Genomic DNA, 19,739 nt, shown 5'->3' on the forward strand with positions numbered 1-19,739 from the left:
GATATGGGACCTTCCACCGAATGGGTGCCTTTTGCTTGCTGTACCACTCCCAAATTATACTTAATTTGTTACATCTTTTCAACACTGATTATAATAACACATATATTTAACTATTCAAAATGTGTATTGGTCAACCTCAGGCTACGTTACAAGGTGTGGAAGTCAAAGATGGCTGCATTTTTTCAGTCCTGTTACCAAAACTCTGAAAGTAACAGGACTGAGTTTTTAGCCTAGGATTAGCTAATACATGGAATTAAGCCACATGGCATCATTGCTAATAGCATGACCATACTTAGCACATTCTAGTGATTTACCAAAAATCTGTATTTTTAAAATAAATATCATCTAAGAAATAATTTAAGGAACAGGACAGTATGTTGACATTGACCTTATCAGTCAAAGTTAAAAAATAATCAAATATACAGAAAAGTAAATGAGAGAACTAACTTTTGGTCTTCCCATGGCCTTCAGAAGACACAATTGATGTAACTTCCTGTTGAGCATGTGATTTATGTAATGTTTCAAATTTGTCAGATGGGGTAATGGTTGGGTAACAGGCAGGACTGAGTTAAAACCCAGGGATACGACTAAAATGTGTATTTTAACTAAGATATTGTGGATTTCTTATGAAAAAAATATTTAAACCATGGATAGGATGTGGAGTCACACAACAGTGCAAAAGAAATACTGTTTCTGAAGGATTTTAATCATAATATTTCATAGTTAAGTATAAAGTTAGAGTGCGGGGACGGGTAACACATGCTATTTTTCAGTGTTTTAGGTAGTTTTTATTAATCGTTACAAGTATATATCTTAAATTTGAAATCAGATCAATGTGCAGGACATTCTGTGTAATAAGGAAATGTATTTTAAAAGTACATTTTTATGTGCATTTATACACATAATTTTCTAGGGATGGAAATGGCACCGATTCGGTGGAATGGCTCATATCAAGTTTATCTTCTCGTGTTGAAAAACTCACATTTTTCATACCAAATACATCACAGCTCTGAGGGACAGATTTAAATAATATCACTGTATGTGTGATTACACTATGAGCTTTGTGTTGTGTTCTGATATAGCAGATTGAACACAATTAAACTGCGGTGATTAGAATGGCAATTCGCAAACACACTGTTTTTAAAGTGAACTAAAAATTTATCGCACACGTTAATTTCTGATTTATCACAACACTTTATAAGTGACACATACAGGGATAACTACAATTGATACTTTACTAAATAAATCAGTAATATAAGGTTAATGAGACAGCCTTAAATCTGAAATATGATATTTTTATATTGATAGCCAAACAAAGTGAAAGTAGGCCTGTGACATATTAGAATAATTGCTCTATTTCCTGAATGCTTGGACACCTGAAGGCCAAACAGCCCAGTCCTGAAACTAAAACTGGTTCTGTAACAGAAGCACAGGGTTATTTAGTGATGTTCTTCGAGTCTCATGTATTCTCCAAAAACAAAAGACACTTCTTTTGTCTCAACACAGGAAGTCGAGCCTTTTCCTTTCATGGTGGAGAATTACTCATGACATGCATTTTAGAAAATGTAATTTGTTCCTTTTATGAAGGAGAATTATGAAGCGGGGAAAAACTTTAACAATACCATTGGTTTTGGAAGGACACCTTTATTTTTCACACACAAGAAAAATGTCACTATCCGAACACCAAAACGACTCTTCAGAACTGTGACTCGGCTCGTTTCAAAAGAACCGATCCCATTTTCAAAACCGATTCAAAGAGTCGATTCGTGGAATTGATTCAGGGAACCGATTCTCTCTCGAACGTTACTACTTTTTGCCTCAGAAAAGAAAACCTGAAAATCAAGTATATGTGACAAAACATTTGATCTGTCAGCGTTTTCATTTCTAAAATAAAAAATAGTGTTTATTTGTAGACATAGACGAGGTATTGGTTAAAAATCATTAAAAAGAAACCCTCATACATACGCTGTAAAATTACCTCAGCATCCAAGCTAACTTGCTAACCTTTACCATGAACCAAACGGTGTGGCTTCATGAGCATTATTACTGTAGTTCCTACTTGAAAATATATTTAAACTAAAAAAAAATGTTTAATTATACTCAGTTTAATTCATTGTGCACAAATTTTAAAAGGATTGAAATGGATTCCTCTTCGAAATTTAGCTTTTTACAGTGGAGTGACTAGCTAAGCTAACCGTTCAGAGAAAGCAAACAGGACCAGATGCTCGATGTTCTGATAATTTTATTAGCATTCACATGATGGAAATGCAGATCTTAAACTTCATCTCGACATTCCATTTATTAATTCATTTTCCCTTCCCAAAAAATCAAAGAAAATACAGATTTTGTTTCTTGTTTCATAGCATTTCATTTTTAGAAAATAAACAAAAGAAAAGGAAATCTCTATGTACAATAACTCAGAGTAAAGATATTGGAACTGGTTTTTGTTTTCCTTAAAGATGTACAAATATTCACATATTCTTCAAGTGGTAGCAGACACTTGTGCGGGATTATTTTCTGTACAATCACGCGTCTGGGAGAATAAATTCATCAGTTTGAGTAGATACAGTTGTGCTAATGAAGGCAAAGAGCAAAATAATATGTTTTGAAATAACTTCATCTTGATTTTCTTTGAAGTGACAGATTCAGCAGTGATTTGGTGGATCACAACTGGCTTGCTGTGTTTTCTTTTACGGACACAGATATCTGAATCACTCTGAAATGTGGTACTCGATGAGCAAGAACTCGTATCTAAGAAAAGCTTGAATTGGTAGAGATCTGGTTTTTCACAGTATCGATTTATTATGTACAACACAGTCAGTCTGTGAACGTTTCAGTCAAGCTGAGACGAGAGAGAGAGAGAGAGAAAATAAGCAACGGAGGTCTCGAAAGCCCTGTTCGGACAGGATTAGTTTATTAGTTTACACTCGTTACACAGTCTATAACAGTTTACGTATAAGGAGACTCACTAATGTGAACCTTCACCGATCGGCTTCAAATCATATCATTTAATTGTCTACGAGTTCCTGCAATTTTATATACAGATTATACTAGTGAGTTTAAATCACTTATTTAGGCAATTTTTATTTTATATTTTGTGAAACACCGTCAAACCTGTAATTTCTAACAAAAATACTAGCCATTCAATTAGGACAAAAGTAATGGCACCCTATAAAAGGAGGAAGAGTTAGTGTGTCTCTATGATAATGCACTGCAGTGGCTGAGCTGCACTACTGGAAGATTTACACTTAAAACTCGCCCTTTCATTGTTTAGTCAGCATATTATTATTATTATTATTATTAAAATTAGGGTGGCACGGTGGTGTAGTGGTTAGCGCTGTCGCCTCACAGCAAGAAGGTCCTGGGTTCGAGCCCCGGGGCCGGCGAGGGCCTTTCTGTGTGGAGTTTGCATGTTCTCCCCGTGTCCGCGTGGGTTTCCTCCGGGTGCTCCGGTTTCCCCCACAGTCCAAAGACATGCAGGTTAGGTTAACTGGTGACTCTAAATTGAGCGTAGGTGTGAATGTGAGTGTGAATGGTTGTCTGTGTCTATGTGTCAGCCCTGTGATGACCTGGCGACTTGTCCAGGGTGAACCCCGCCTTTCACCTGTAGTCAGCTGGGATAGGATCCAGCTCGCCTGCGACCCTGTAGAACAGGATAAAGCGGCTACGGATAATGAGATGAGATATTTTTCAGCTCTATCAGCTTTGCCTTTTATGTTGTTTTGTGGGCATGATTAAATGCCAATGTAAATCAGCTGCACAGACAATGTGCTTTGTAATTTATCAACATACGCACGTGTGCATGAAAATTACTGTTAGCAAAGCCTCTGTAAATGTCGCGGGGAATTTTTTTTTGGTTTGTCCTCTGAAAACATTCACTCGCGCACGCACACACACCTTTTACACACTTTCTTAACTGGAAGCTGATTCAAAGGAAAAAGTACAGGTATTTGTAATGGAAAGAAGAAAAGCAATCCCACAGCCTGATTAATGCATAAGGATTAGAACACAATACCATGATTGTAATATTCTGTTGATAAATTCATGACTATACAGTGTGAACACATCATGAACATGACGCTGTTAGAAGCATCAAATGAAGTGAATCAAATGAAAACCTTGTGTGACACTTATTGAATTTCTTTCTAGAGGATTATGTATAAAATGATAGAGTTTAGTGACACCTATCTGCAAGAGATACAATTCAAAATAAAATATAAAAGTTTTCTTTTGAATCACGCTTGTAATTCATAGCTGTCCAGATGAAAGACAGGCCAACACTTTATTTCAGATATCATCCGAATAAATGAAACGATCCTGTCCGAATAGGGCTTGCGAGACAAAAAGTAACAACTCCCATTTCATATAGCTTTTTTTAGTGCAAGTCTGGTCTTATACGTAGTTCCAAGTCAAAACTCAGGGTTAATACACTTAAGACCATTTGAAGAGAAACTTGATAATCATGATGGTCTGTCCATTAGCAGTCCTTATTAAGGTACCGCAAACATCCAACAAGCCTCTTGATATTTATATAAAAAGAAAGCTCTTTTTAAGTTGTGCAGTTTGTACAAGGGAAGAACCTCAGCACTTTGGTGTAGGGTGACTGCTACGGGCTCTCCACAAAAATACACTACCTCTTTGCCAAGCATCTTTTTGACTAGATTCTTAATCCTGCAAAGTGGCGCACAGTGACAGGAGGAGGTAAAAACATAGCAAGCACGAGCTCAATTTGAGGTTCCTTTGGTCCCTCAATTGCAGATCTTTAAGCAGCTATAAAGATAAAGATTACAGCTCTGAATCTGAAAGCTCTAAAGCTAGCAGATGGAAGCAGTAAACTTATCAACTCGTTTTCACTGTAAACAAACAGGAATGACATAAACTACTGAATCTGGGATGTTAACACACACACACACACCTTTTAGACCACGTAGACAGTGATGAAAAATGGCAGCCTTGATTATTTCTTTTTTTTGTCTTGGTCCAAATCCTCTTTCACTGCACCAGGTTGACCATAGCTGTCCAGAGCATTTACAGACACCATCCCCGGTTTTATCAGCTCACCAACAACTCATGAGCATGTAGGACACTTTGACATGGCTCGTGAAATAAAAAACAAACTAAAAATGAGGTGCTGAACAGAGAGATATGTTTTTTTCTTCTAGTAAGTGTAGCATTAAACCCACAGAACAAAGAGCTCTGCTGGTGCTGCTGCCCATGTCCACCAGGAGGGGCACAAACCACTCAGGAGGAGGCACTATTCCGGAAAGTTCAGCGCCGTGACCTCAGGTTTCATCTTGAAGTACTGGCTAAAGCGAAGAACTGCATATCTGGGGGAAAGAAAGAAGACACACATCAATGTAAGCATTATTGGTTTCACTGAGAGTAACAAGGCAACATGATTGTTCAGGTGTCCCATTTTTACCCCAAGAAGTCAAAGTCGATGGTGGAGTACTGAGCCTGAATCAATGCCCACAGGCCCCAGAAGAAATGAGATGCCTAAAGAGAGAGGAAGGGGTGGAGGGGAGAAAATAATGTGATATTATGAATGAAAAGATAATCCATATATCTAACAGTGGTCTACAAATATCTGAGAACATTCAGCTTCCTAATTTGTTTCCTTTGCTGTATTTGGTTTGATTTACTTTGAAAAGATCTTCGTAAAACTCATTTCACTCATTGATCAGAAAAACATCATCAAGAGGTAAACAAACCTGAAGTAATTGTATGGAAATCACCAAAAAAAAAAGTCTCAATAATCAAAAATTTCAAATGCCCATAAAATGTCAAATATGGCAGGTGGCGCCACCATCTGGACAACTTTTATACACACCAACCTGGGGAACATAGCATACGAGTCTGATCAAAATCTGATCACTCCTGTAGGAGGAGTAGCGATTTTTGTGAAACTGTATGTTACCCCTCTGTAGCCTCATCCATGGCAGGTGCTGCCACCTGGTGAAGAACTCTTGTTGGAATATGTCTTTAGAGTCTGCTAGGTGAGGTTCAGTGAAAATGTCCCAGCAGTTTATGAAGAGTAGTCACCCAAAAGTTTCAGATGCCCATAAAATCATAAATATGACAGGTGGCACCACCATCTTTACAACTTTTATGCACACCCACCTGGGGAATATTGTATGCGAGTTTGATCAAAGTCCAATCACTCCTGTAGGAGGAGTAGCGATTTTTGTAAATTGTGGACAGATGATGATAATGGACGACAGACGGATGACGCACGATTGCATAAGCTCATCCAGCCCGGGCTACAGCCAGATGAGCTAATCAGCCGAGCACAGAGAACACCGAGCCAATGCTCAATAACTGATGAGATCATTTTATATACAGTACTGATCAAAAGTTTGGACACACCTAATTCTAATTCAATGTTTTGTTTTTATTTGTATTAATTAAAAGACACTTCATGTCTTAAAGTAATTATGGATGTCGTTTCTCTTTATTTAGTTGTTCAGTTCTTGACATAATACTGTATGGATTACTGCAGGTGTGGTGTGGAATAGGGCTATTTACTGTATTTACTCTTATTATTTACTGTTTGACCCAGTGCATTAAGAAGGTAAGAAACTCATCCACTAGTTAATTTTTTTAATTGATGAAGCACATCTGTTAATCGAAAAGCATTCTGGGTGACTCCCTCATGAAGTTTGTTAAGATCATGACAATAGTGTGCAAAGCGTCATCAAGGGAAATGCTGGTGACTTTGAAGAACCTAAAATATGAAATATATTTTGTTTAATGCTTTTTTGTTTACCACATAATTCCATACATGTTCCGTATGTTATTTCATAGTTTTGATGTCTTCAGTATTGCTCTACAGTGTAGAAAAGAGTCAAAATACAACCCCGATTCCAAAAAAGTTGGGACAAAGTACAAATTGTAAATAAAAACGGAATGCAATGATGTGGAAGTTTCAAAATTCCATATTTCATTCAGAATAGAACATAGATGACATATCAAATGTTTAAACTGAGAAAATGTATCATTTAAAGAGAAAAATTAGGTGATTTTAAATTTCATGACAACACCACATCTCAAAAAAGTTGGGACAAGGCCATGTTTCCCACTGTGAGACATCCCCTTTTCTCTTTACAACAGTCTGTAAACGTCTGGGGACTGAGGAGACAAGTTGCTCAAGTTTAGGGATAGGAATGTTAACCCATTCTTGTCTAATGTAGGATTCTAGTTGCTCAACTGTCTTAGGTCTTTTTTGTCGTATCTTCTGTTTTATGATGCGCCAAAATGTTTTCTATGGGTGAAAGGCGGGGTACACCCTGGACAAGTCGCCAGGTCATCACAGGGCTGACACATAGACACAGACAACCATTCACACTCACATTCACACCTACGCTCAATTTAGAGTCACCAGTTAACCTAACCTGCATGTCTTTGGACTGTGGGGGAAACCGGAGCACCCGGAGGAAACCCACGCGGACACGGGGAGAACATGCAAACTCCACACAGAAAGGCCCTCGCCGGCCACGGGGCTCGAACCCGGACCTTCTTGCTGTGAGGCGACAGCGCTAACCACTACACCACCGTGCCGCTGAGTCAAAATACAGAAAAAAAACACTATCAAAGAGTGAGTAGGGGTGTAAAACGTTTGACTGCTACTCTATTATAACTATATAACCAGCTATAACCTTGTGCATGACATCCAGTGATTATTTTCCCTCCAAATCTCCAGAACACATTTCTGCAGTACTACAGCTCGATTCCTCGGCTTAGTTTCTCAGCTCACATCTCCATTTTGATTTATGTTTGATTCAGTGAGCCAAATCACCTCGCTCAGACTGTGTTGTGTTCTCACACACACCTGGGAGCACTAAAGTGGTCTAAACACTGCATACGTGTACACACCCATACGCATATACGAACCTAACGTTCCATGTTGAACATTTTGTTCTGTCACAATGCGATAATTCTTTTTTTTTTTTTTAAAACCACATGCATTCCAAGTGGTCAACTGACATGGACCACAACAATGTTTTGGTAAGAGTGACTCAGAAATGTGCTGTAATGCGACGTTACAGCTAACAGAAATAGAGTGAGAGTGCATTTCTTTCTTCTTGTCAAACAACTTTATGGAATTATTTCAGTGTACTTTACTTACATTCCTGCTGTTTTCACCACTTGACTCATTGTTCACAAGCTCAGAGAGAAAGTTTAGAAATATTAAATTAATACTGCATTTATTTAATGGCCTGAAAATGAGTCAAACGGATATTTTCAGTTGGTTCGGTTTCGTTCAACAAACACGGCACAGAAATCAAGTGAACTACAAAGAAAAAGGGAATAAAGTTCTGTGAGAATGCCTGGAGCTGAAATCATCCTGAAACTCTTTCATTCACTCGTTCAGAAGTTTCCAAATGATGGAAAACTGCAAACAAATCTCTTTATCAAGTGTGCTGAACACAGCGATCTGGAGCTTAAAACATTCGGAGATAAGGATAAAAATAAGGAGTTGTGTTGCATGCAGGGTTTGTCTTTGGCGTGATACGATGTCACAATACCACAAGTTAAAGTTTTGTTGATAACACTGATAATACAGTTTTAATTACATAATGGAGAAGAAATGTTGAAATAAAACATATGCCTACCTGCTAAGTGCTATTGTCCCCCGTAAAAAAAAAGGTCTGTTAGGATTGTTCGTGTTTACAGAGATCAATCAAAGCTTCATTTCCTGTGACTGATGATATTTTAAGTACCTGATACGCCAGTACTGTTTGAGTTGGCTAGGTGACATGTGCATTAGAGGCGACGTGGCAGGCAAACAGAAAGCGCCTTGTGATAACACCGAATCCGTGTTCTTTATCATGTGAGCGATGATTCAGTGACCCAAAGCCCTGAGAACCAGCGTTCACCACAGCTGGGGTTTTTGTTGTGTTTTTTACAGTTGCATCTCTAACTCTAATCTGACTGGTGTCTGCTTGTTCTCTCTTCTGTCTCATTCCAGTTACTGTGCCAGGAAAAAAAAAGAGATGATGTTTGATGTGACAAAACCGCGATGGTCGTTAATTAAAGCTGAGCGGTGTTTCTTCATCTTCTTTTCACAGTTTTTCAAGGTCCGTCATGTCGGGGCGTTAGTGGAAAAAAAAGCAGCCTGGTAAATGGAATTTAGTGTGGTTGAGTTCTCTCTCTCTCTCTCTCTCTCTCTCTCTCTCTCTCGGGTGTGGTTTGTGTGTCTGGCGTTTTTAAAGAGAAACCACAATTGAGCTTTTCTGTACCACAAGCTGGGGTGAAATGAAGTTTCCTTTTTTGTGAAGAAAATAACGTCACCGCAAAAGAATAAAGACAAAAATGTCTGGACTTGACTTCAATAGACGACACAGTGATGGGTGTGAGCGTTCATTTTCTAAAGATGTGGTTCAGCAAAGTTTGTTTCAATCGAGATTCATGAAGCTGCAAATTCGTTACGCCGCTGTAAATCTGTGGTCTGACGTTTTGGTGGTTCCCCACTAGTTCACGCAAAAATGTAAGTCAATTTCATTCTAATTTTATCCTGCCACATTATGAGCTCTCGTTAAATGTGTATACAAACGTTACATTACGAAGAAAAATAAAGCTTCAAAGGAAGTGGCCAATGCGAGTGTGAATGGTTGTTTGTGTCTATGTGTCAGCCCTGTGATGACCTGGCGACTTGTCCAGGGTGAACCCCGCCTTTCACCCGTAGTCAGCTGGGATAGGATCCAGCTCGCCTCCGACCCTGTAGAACAGGATAAAGCGGCTACAGATAATGGACAGATGGAAGGAAGTGGCAGAGATTTTCGGTGCATCTGTTCACTGTACGTAGCTAGTGCAGTTAGCTACAAACAAATATACTATGAAATCTAGAACGTGACATAAAACAAAGTGGTGTGTATAAATCATATCGTGGGATTAAAACAGAGTAAAAGTGGACAGGCGACACCTACAAGCACTTGCTCGCATGATCGTAGTGTAGCATAGCTGGCTATAAATCTTAATTTACATTTTAAGATCAGTAATTTATTCCATTGTTTTTCATATAAATGATTATTCATAACGTGTGAGTGAAAGCAGTGGACACTCACCAGGGCGAAGCGGTTCACCTGGACGTACAGAACCTCCACCTCGGCCTCGGAGACCTCAGTGCCCTCATCTTTATATTCTTTATAGGCCTCCAGATAGGCTCGCAGCCACTGCAGCTGGAGGCCACGCTCAGGATACAGGCTGTAGTCCACCTCATTCAGACCTGTCAATCACAACCAAGCCACGCCCACAAACATTAACACACAGGACATGTAGTCTGTTTTCTTTACAAGTTTCTCGCCAATTCAACATAAAACAAATCAGTTCATTATCAAATTCAATTATTAAACTTAACATTTAAAAAAAAAATTCCAAGTAATTTTAAAAGTCATTAATTATGAAATGCCTCTGAAATCCTGAAATTTATCATTTTAAAAAAATCAATTGTTAATTTGCAATTTAAAATAAACATCAACAAATTGAATTGGCTCAATAAATCAGTTTAAAAAATTTAAAATTAAATTAAAATGTAATTATTACAAAATAAATCTTCACAGTATTTTTTGCACATTTCCAATAAAGTGTAATTATTGCAGGATTTGATCAGATGGTGGATTTTAAACCTGAAAATCATGAAAAACAAAAAAAATTATTTAAAATAACATTTTTAATTTATTTAAATTTTTATTTATTTAAAATGTATTTTTATTTAATTACATTTTTTATTTATGAGAATTGTCTTCATTTATTTATATAAAACTTGGGCACAAACATTTGACGTCGATCTGTAAATGTGTTTGACGAAAGAAAAATGTTTTCTGATAGCAACCTACAAATGATCAGATAACGACGCTCAACATCGCAGTCCTGTATTTTTAACATTCCCATTCATCTAGAAATGTGAATTACTCCTCGAACTACACATCTCCAATTATGAAATTAGGTTTAATAATCTTAATAATTTTCTAATGATCTCACCACAAGAAATAACAAATCACTTTGATGTTTTTGCTTGATGATGAACAGTACTATGCAAAATTTTTAGCCCCCTAATATTTTTTTTTTCCAAACCATGTAATAGATTTCTATTTTATGACTCCTACATTATCGAGTCGGTACAAAAACATTTTAGAGTCCAAACGTTTGTTTTTCCAGCACAAAATTAAATGTTACAGAAAAAAAGTTTGTTTATATCTGAGCAGCATATTCCATAAGAGACACTTTTCAGATGAAAAAAGAAAGCATAATGAAGGCTGCTGGGTTTTGGTGTAAAATGAAGAAGTGAGTGTGACAGTCAAAGTGTCCAGAAGAACTGTGGCTGGTTCTGTAAGATGCTCAGGAAAACCTACAGATCATTTCCACATAAAACTGACCTCACTGGACCTCAGACGGAGATTTTTTTTAAAGCAAAGGGTCGTCTCACACCAAATACTGACTTTATTTCATTTATTACGGCTCACTGATTACTGTTTATAGTATTTTTTTCATGTTGAAACATTTCATTTCATTATTTTTAGGCCGTTTTTGGTCAACAGAATTTCTTTAAGACTTTTGCACAGTAGTGTATTTCAATAAAGTTCATCGTCAATAAATTTGACAATTTTCTTCAGGTGGAAATTTATTACCTGCGAATTCATTGAAGTGGTTCCCAATGTCATAGGCTTGGTAATTGTACCCAGCGTATTCGTAGTCAATAAATTTGACATGTCCTGAGGAGGGCAAACAAAGGAAGTTTTTTTAGAAGAGAACACTGATACGCTGCATCCAAACCCTTCCTAATCCTCGAACATTACAAATCTACACACAAACCAGATCATAACTGTTATATCTGAGCTGTAACGTGACTGTGGAAGCTCGGAGTCAGAGTCAGGCTTCGTGTTGTGAAAGGACAAAAGAGTCAACATGCAAAAAAATTAATAATTAAAAAAAATTAACTGTTAATGAGGCACTGCAGCGGATCAGGACGTGCAGTCTGAGCACAAAGCGCGGGCGCGCACACGCAAGACTTACACTGCAAAAAATATCTTGTTAAGAGAAAATATCTTTAATATGAGTGAATTTATCGAATATTTCTTATTAGAACACAAATATAAGATTATTTAGCTTACTTTCAGACGCTTTTACTCATTTCACAGTTTAAATTTTCTTATTCTGTTGGCAGATAATTTTGCTTTTTTTCTAGAATTAAATGTTTTAAATTAGCAAAATTATCTGCCAACAGAATAATAAAATTTAAACCGTGAAATGAGTAAAAGCATCTGAAAGTAAGCTAAATAATCTTATATGCGTTCTAATAAGAAATATTTGATAAATTCACCCATATTAAAGATATTTTCTCTTAACAAGACATGCAACTGTTGCTTAGACTGCATCAGAGATAAAGTTATAGAGAATGACATGAGCAGAGGAAGAGAGGAAGCGGGTTTCACCTTATTTCTGCTGATCGTGTGTTTTGGGGGGTTTTGGCGCTCAGGGCTCAGAAAAATACGCAGCGACGTGTTTCTCACAGGATTACAGAAAGAGGAACAGGGTGGAGAAAGTAAAAGGAACTGGACTTGTACATTTTGGAAATTAATTAACTAAAAAGTAAAAATATGGAGTAGAAAAACTGCACTTGAGTGAAATCAAAAAGTTCAAACACACTCAAGTGTTCAAGAGTAAATCAAGAATGAGCAATCCAGACTTTTTTTTTTTTTATTATTATTATTGTTGTTCTGGTAATTCAGGAATGTGTACTTATAATTCTGCCTTTGTGCAGTTTCATTTGACTTCCATGTGAAGTCGATTGGATGCCGAATAAAATTACAATTTTAAGTAAAAATGAAAATGTAAGGAGGAAAAAAAAAAGAGAAATGTCACGATACCACTTTATCTTTCCCAATACTGATTCGGAAACTGTGAATATCAGCTGATACTAATCCGATATATTTTTATTTGAAAACTAGAAGATTTTTTATTATTGTTTAACTGAGGCACTAAAAATATAGTAGAAAACAAAAATAATAATCATTATATTTAAAAAAAAAAAAAAAATCAATAAAGTCTCTATGTAAACATTTCCAAGCAATTCCAAATCCAAATCTTTCCATTTGTTCCAGGATTGATTTGAATTATTTTTTCCCCAATATCCAATCCACCATTTCTATCTATCTATCTATCTATCTATCTATCTATCTATCTATCTATCTATCTATCTATCTATCTATCTATCTATCGCTGATATCAAACAAATATCAATCCTGAGTATCGGATCTCTGGTAAAAAACGTTTTTGTTTTTTTTTCTCTGGGAGATTTCCTTTCATTATGCTGTGGTCCATTATACTCAGAAAAACACGTCCGCCGACATGGAAAGAGCAACAGAACAATCGTTCAACTTGGAATTCCAAGTCAGGAACTCGGGCAAAATCCACCGAGTGCGAGTTCTGGGACATAAACCCTGATTTTACTTTATATGTAGCTTTTCTTTTGCGTAGAGCTGTTTGCGGTAACGTTGCAAGTTTAGATTTGTAACATAATTCCACAGATTTTCACAATATTTTCTGCTGGGACAAAATTATCCACATCATCCTCTTATTTCTCTTCAGTAATCACATGGAAATCATTCAGGATATGTTTTTAATACATTTATACAATTCACACCAGACAAATATGATCCATGTTTCTTTTTCCCAATCACTGGAACACTTCCAGACTGAAATTCAGGAAAATTGACTGGGAATGTTAGGAGTTCTGAGTACAGGAATTTTGCAGCGTAAGAGAAGGATACAAGTGTGACAGGTGTTCAGAGTTTAGTACTGAAACAAATTATGGGAACAAAGTACAATTTTATCTCTGTGAAGTCGGCACCCCGTACGACGAGAACAGGAATAAAAATATTTCAGTTCATTTGTACATCGCAAAATAAACACATGCTTCATTCATGGGGTGCTGAGTGACGTCACGCATCAAGAAAATAATGTTTAATAATTTAAGAAATCATGAAGCACACACTCCCCGGCCACTTTAATAGGAACGTGTTGTTGGTTCTAAGATCCCTGTTCTTGGCTGCAGGAGTGGAACCCAATGTGTTCTTCTGCTGTTGCATGCTGAGATGCTTTTCTGCTCACCACGGTTGTAAAGAGTGATTATATGAGTTACTATATCCTTCCTGGCAACAAAGCTCGAACCAATCTGTCCATTCCCCTCTGACCCTCTCTTATCAACAAGGCGTTTGTTTCCACCCACAGAACTGTCGCTCACTCACTCAGTGTTTTTTGTTTTCTGCACCATTCTGTGTAAACTCTAGAGACTGTTGTGTGTGAAAACCCCAGGAGATCAGCAGCTTCTGAAATACTCAAACCAGTCCATCTGGCTCAAACCAACACCCAGACCACAGTGAGAGAAAGTCACACTGAGAGATCACAGTGTTTCCCGTTCTGATGTTTGAACATTGTGAACATTAACTGAAGCTCCTGATTTGTATCTGTGGGATTTGATGCGTCGTGCTGCTGGCGAGGGATCGGCTGATTACAGAACTGCAGAGAACAGCAGGGGGATGTAGGGGTGTTCCTAATAAAGTGGTCAGGGTGTGTATGTTTATTGTCCAACGAATCAGATGTGTGTGGAGTCATGTGGGTGTTAATGAGGTCATTAAAACATTAGTGAAACTTTGAACAGTTAAAATCTCAAACTATTCGAGCACAAATTAATCAAAATACTTTTACTGACAGTCTCATTATACGGAGTTCCAGTGTCACAGAGGTGAGTATTTTTCGACCGCGGTTTGGAAAGTTTCAGGAAATCTGTGAGCGGCAACAGAAAAAGCACGTCAGGGCGTATTAGAGAATGAAAATGCAGAGATTTTGTTCCATGTCTGTACATGCTTCGAGAGTAGAAACATAAAAGATAGAAACAGAAAGAGGTGATGAACAAAAAGGATAGCATCGCTATCTAGTGGCTGGGGGAAGCAACCGTCAGGCGATAGAAGACATTTCAGAACGCGAAGCCTTTCAGTCCTCCTCCATTATGGCTGCTGTGTTTCTCAGAACATGAATAAAGTTGTAGCTAATATGTAAAGTGTGTGTAGTAAACTAGCTAAACAACACCTTGCTTTCCTAAACTTATTGTATGTATGTATGTATGTATGTATGTATGTATGTATGTATGTATGTATGTATGTGTTTTAATTTTAAAAAAACCAAACAAAGTTCTGATTTGACAGTAGACAGAAGTGTTGGTCTACAAAAAGAGACACGTGAGGTGGTTACCGGGCCCGTTGGCATCCTAGCAGGATACACAGAACAGCTCCAGTCAGTGGCTATAGGCCTGTGTAGCAGATGAAGAGATTTGGGGCAAACTCACATCTGTCACAGAACACACACAGCTTCACTGCAGAGCGGCCTCTGCATCCCTCCCCCTTCCTTCCTGCCTTCTTTCTGTTTTTAAAAAACAGATTTGATTCACCGAGGACCTCCCCTTTCCCCGCCGCCAGGAGCACCAATCAGACATTGGCTTTGTGTGTGCTTTTATGCAAACGGCCCACTTGTTCTACACAGGTGGAACCTCTGGTACACTCTGACTCAGTATATTAATGAAAAGCACAGAAGATGAAGGAAAGGGAGAGTCTGTCTGTCTGTCTGTCTGTCTGTCTGTAGTTTAAAATGATAAGACAGTATTCAGCTTTATAGTGTTAACTCCTCCCCTCTCTCTGTCTAGTTAATGTTAGCTGGAGGAAGTGGCTTTGCTTTGCCTTGTCATCACAATCTTCCTTCCGTACAAAACACTCGCAAATGTTGCAGCTGTGCACGCTTGAAGCGCGCGCCAGCCATCGCGCCACGTCACATCACGCCACATCACGCCAAGCCACGCCGTTCATTCTCGGTTATTCATAAGGAACACAAAAATCATTCACAACATCACACAACAGGGGAATTAAAAACCCAACAACATTCCCACAAGCATACATTTGTTTTGCTGATATACAACACACAGTGTAAAAAATAATAAAACAAAAATAAAGTTTTCTTTGATTTATAGTTATAGTCTTTAAGATGGAACAGGGCGAGGAAGACCTTGAAGAGGGATCGATCTATTATCTCTTTCTTTCTTTCTTTCTTTCTCTTTAAGTGCAGAAAAAAAGTGTAAAAACCAGGCCTACCTCAGGCAGGACAGTGTGTTGTGGGGAAGCCAGTGGGTTTATTAGTGAGATCAGGGTGAGGTAAAGGTGCTCACCTCCTGCCTGTTGGTAGATGATGTTCTTACACAGCAGGTCATTGTGACAGAGAACGACGGGTGAGCCGAGCTTGGAGAGGCTCTGCTGGAGCCACAGCATCTCCTCTCTCAAACACACCGCACTGGGGACCTGGCTGCTCAGCCTGCGCACACACACACACACACACACACACACACACACACACACACACTCAACAGTTACTCAAGCACAACATGCTCCAAATACCCATTTCATTCCACTTTAACATTTACTAAAGATCTGATTAGGAGTGGGGCGATTCAACAAAAACATCATATGACACTTCTATGATAAACAAACAGCCAGTAGTCTCATCTCATCTCATTATCTGTAGCCGCTTTATCCTTCTACAGGGTCGCAGGCAAGCTGGAGCCTATCCCAGCTGACTACGGGCGAAAGGCGGGGTTCACCCTGGACAAGTCGCCAGGTCATCACAGGGCTGACACATAGACACAGACAACCATTCACACTCACATTCACACCTACGCTCAATTTAGAGTCACCAGTTAACCTAACCTGCATGTCTTTGGACTGTGGGGGAAACCGGAGCACCCGGAGGAAACCCACGCGGACACGGGGAGAACATGCAAACTCCACACAGAAAGGCCCTCACCGGCCACGGGGCTCGAACCTGGGCCTTCTTGCTGTGAGGCAACAGTGCTGACCACTACACCACCGTGCCACCCCTTTTAAAAGGCTTGATTTTTTTTTTTTAACACAACACTACTGGCTGTGGTGGCACGGTGGTGTAGTGGTTAGCGTTGTCGCCTCACAGCAAGAAGGTCCGGGTTCGAGCCCCGTGGCCGGCGAGGGCCTTTCTGTGTGGAGTTTGCATGTTCTCCCCGTGTCCGCGTGGGTTTCCTCCGGGTGCTCCGGTTTCCCCCACAGTCCAAAGACATGCAGGTTAGGTTAACTGGTGACTCTAAATTGAGCGTAGGTGTGAATGTGAGTGTGAATGGTTGTCTGTGTCTATGTGTCAGCCCTGTGATGACCTGGCGACTTGTCCAGGGTGAGCCCCGCCTTTCACCCGTAGTCAGCTGGGATAGGATCCAGCTCGCCTGCGACCCTGTAGAACAGGATAAAGCGGCTACAGATAATGAGATGAGATTACAGAAAAGAGTAGTGTGACATCACATATTACAACGTCACCATTTCATCATCATCTCATCCAGGGCTGATTGAATCTTAAATGGAAGCTTCTTCTGCGATATGAATCAAAAATGTGTTTCGGTTTCGTGATGTTTGAACGTGAATGTGTCAGTCACATGTCGATTTGGTTACGCAGATCCACATCCTCCTGCAGTTTGCATAAATGTGACTTAGCAGTATGTCACACATTTAAAAAAAGTTCAAAGAGCTTTAAAGGAAAAAGTCGCTCAGACACAAATAGCTCACTTTATACCAACAGGATTCTTGCTTATTTTTTTCTTTCTCTCTCTTTATTCAATCCTTCTGAAGACTGATTGATTTTGTAAACATTTCCACAAATCTAAGGTCACGTGAAAGGTGTCATGGATTAATGAAGGATGCAGGGACATCTTACAACAAATTATTTAAAAAAAAAAAAAACTTCAGATTTTTTATTACTTAAAACTACACATCATATAAATTTTTCTAACATCTTCTGAAATGTTTTATAAATCCATATAGCTAACATTAAACAGTACATTTTGTCCACAAGTAAGAAAAGTACAGTATAAAACATTGTACATGAAAATTAAATTTTTAAAAATATGTTTAGGGGCTGTTTGACAATCAGGGTAATCTTTCAGGTCCACAATAGTCCAAAAATTAGATTTTTGTGTTTCTCTGCTGCCAGAAGCTCCCTTTAGAGATGGAAATGAAGTGCGCAGAGTTTCAGAGCTGCAGGCCGTATACTGGGCGTGTCACTGTGGGAGGAGACAGCAGCATAGAGTGCATTTCTAAACCTGACCACCTTTCTTATAGTTCATAAGAGTGAGGGATACAAAGTGAAAAACTGTATAAATGGATGTGGCGTATGTTAAGTACAAATCTTCATGTCTTGTGCAGCGATGTATGGACACAGCGGTGACTGTAATAACAACTGAAGTGGGGACGATCCCTGTGGTTTTCCAGAGAGGACGCTTTTTGACAGACTCACATTTCAACCACATGTGAAGCTCCGCTGCAAATCAAACGTGTTTCACGTCTGTTTCAAGTCCTGTTTTTACTGAGCAACAATAGAATCTTCTGCTTCAAAACCCTTTAGTATCCTCACAGTGAACTTTAAAGGAGATCCACAGAACCTTTATTTTTAAATACATTTCTGAGTGGATAGTATCTCCATCCTTGACTCTTGTACGCTGCATAAATGGGAATAAAAAAAAATATACGTTTGAGAATTAAAATTGACTGCAAAGTTGTGATTGGCACCGCCCCGCTAAGCCAGCCAGCCCTGAGTGCGTGACGTCACAGCGGGAACCGGTTTTAAGGCCGAGGCCTTTTACAGCTATAGACCAAAGTCATATAAATAAACATTTATGGTGAAAGTAATAAATAGCGTTACCGACTCGCTCAACTGAGACTGATTTGACTTCACTGATTGTGGGTTGACTCTCATTAAAACAGGATGGGTGCTATAACTTATGCAACATACATGTACATGCATGCATTTTTCACTGATAAACCGTAAAAGGCTCATTAAATAATCAGATGAACTGAGACAATCACATTCTGAAGCAAATTAAATAATCTTATACCGCTAACTTAAACACACAATACAAGTTACATGGATTAATCTAAATGCAGGGAAACAACGTGTTGTTTTATATCCAAATGAGAATCAGCGCTTACCCGTCTGTGTTCTCGCTACTTGAAGGCCGATCTTGTGGCTGATTGTTTTTGAAACAATCTGACTTTCAGTTGTTCGTTCAGTTCTCCGTTCATTCACTTCTTCCATGTAAAGGCGAGATGGCAGCGATATCCAGTTTAGAAATCAGACAGCTGCTCCACTCATTCTCCATTTTCTCCATACTGAGTACTCCGCCATTACTACTCGGCTCAGGCAATTACTAAAACCCGGGACGGGACAGCACCGGTTTTAGCAACAACTGCGGGGAGATCACTGCCCGAGTGACAATATGTCACGTCCCGGGTTTTAGCAACAACCCTCAGCTCACACTCCGGGAGAACTGGTGCAACTGAACTCACTTTCCTATTAAAAAAATAAAATAAATACTTTTTCTTGTAGTTTTCTTTTCCTTTAATTGTTGGTACTGCACCCTCTTTCAATCTGGGCTTATAGCCAACGCTCCTCAACAGATCAGAGGTCTCGTACGAGTCTTCAGTAAAATGTGCAGAACAGAGGAGAGACCGCTTCATAGCCGCCCAATGTGCCCGTGAACTTCTCACAAAACGCGTCCAAATCTTTGCAGTTTGAACATTCTTGGGCCGTGAATGCAACGTAAATCAACCTTCTGTCGTGTTGCTGCACTGCCAGCAGCACATCTACGTGGCATGGCGATAAATTAGCTCAAAATGGAGGAT

The 19,739-nt window shown here is 38.9% G+C and overlaps 1 protein-coding gene across 1 annotated transcript in view; it reads right to left on the bottom strand.

Annotated features, from left to right (window-relative positions):
• Positions 1-3,497: 3,497 nt before the first annotated feature.
• The window catches only part of etnk1 (ethanolamine kinase 1), a 67,555-nt gene continuing 51,313 nt past the window's right edge, over positions 3,498-19,739 (bottom strand). The window contains exons 4-8 of the mRNA XM_060903485.1: positions 16,214-16,356; positions 11,628-11,711; positions 10,065-10,225; positions 5,423-5,496; positions 3,498-5,327 (exon numbers count right to left, since the gene is read on the bottom strand). Of these exons, the coding sequence (XP_060759468.1) occupies positions 5,255-5,327; positions 5,423-5,496; positions 10,065-10,225; positions 11,628-11,711; positions 16,214-16,356 (535 nt within the window). The 3' untranslated portion in view covers positions 3,498-5,254. The remainder of the gene's footprint in view (positions 5,328-5,422; positions 5,497-10,064; positions 10,226-11,627; positions 11,712-16,213; positions 16,357-19,739) is intronic.

This window comes from Neoarius graeffei, chromosome 21, assembly GCF_027579695.1.
Source record: "Neoarius graeffei isolate fNeoGra1 chromosome 21, fNeoGra1.pri, whole genome shotgun sequence".
Lineage (NCBI taxonomy): Eukaryota > Metazoa > Chordata > Actinopteri > Siluriformes > Ariidae > Neoarius > Neoarius graeffei.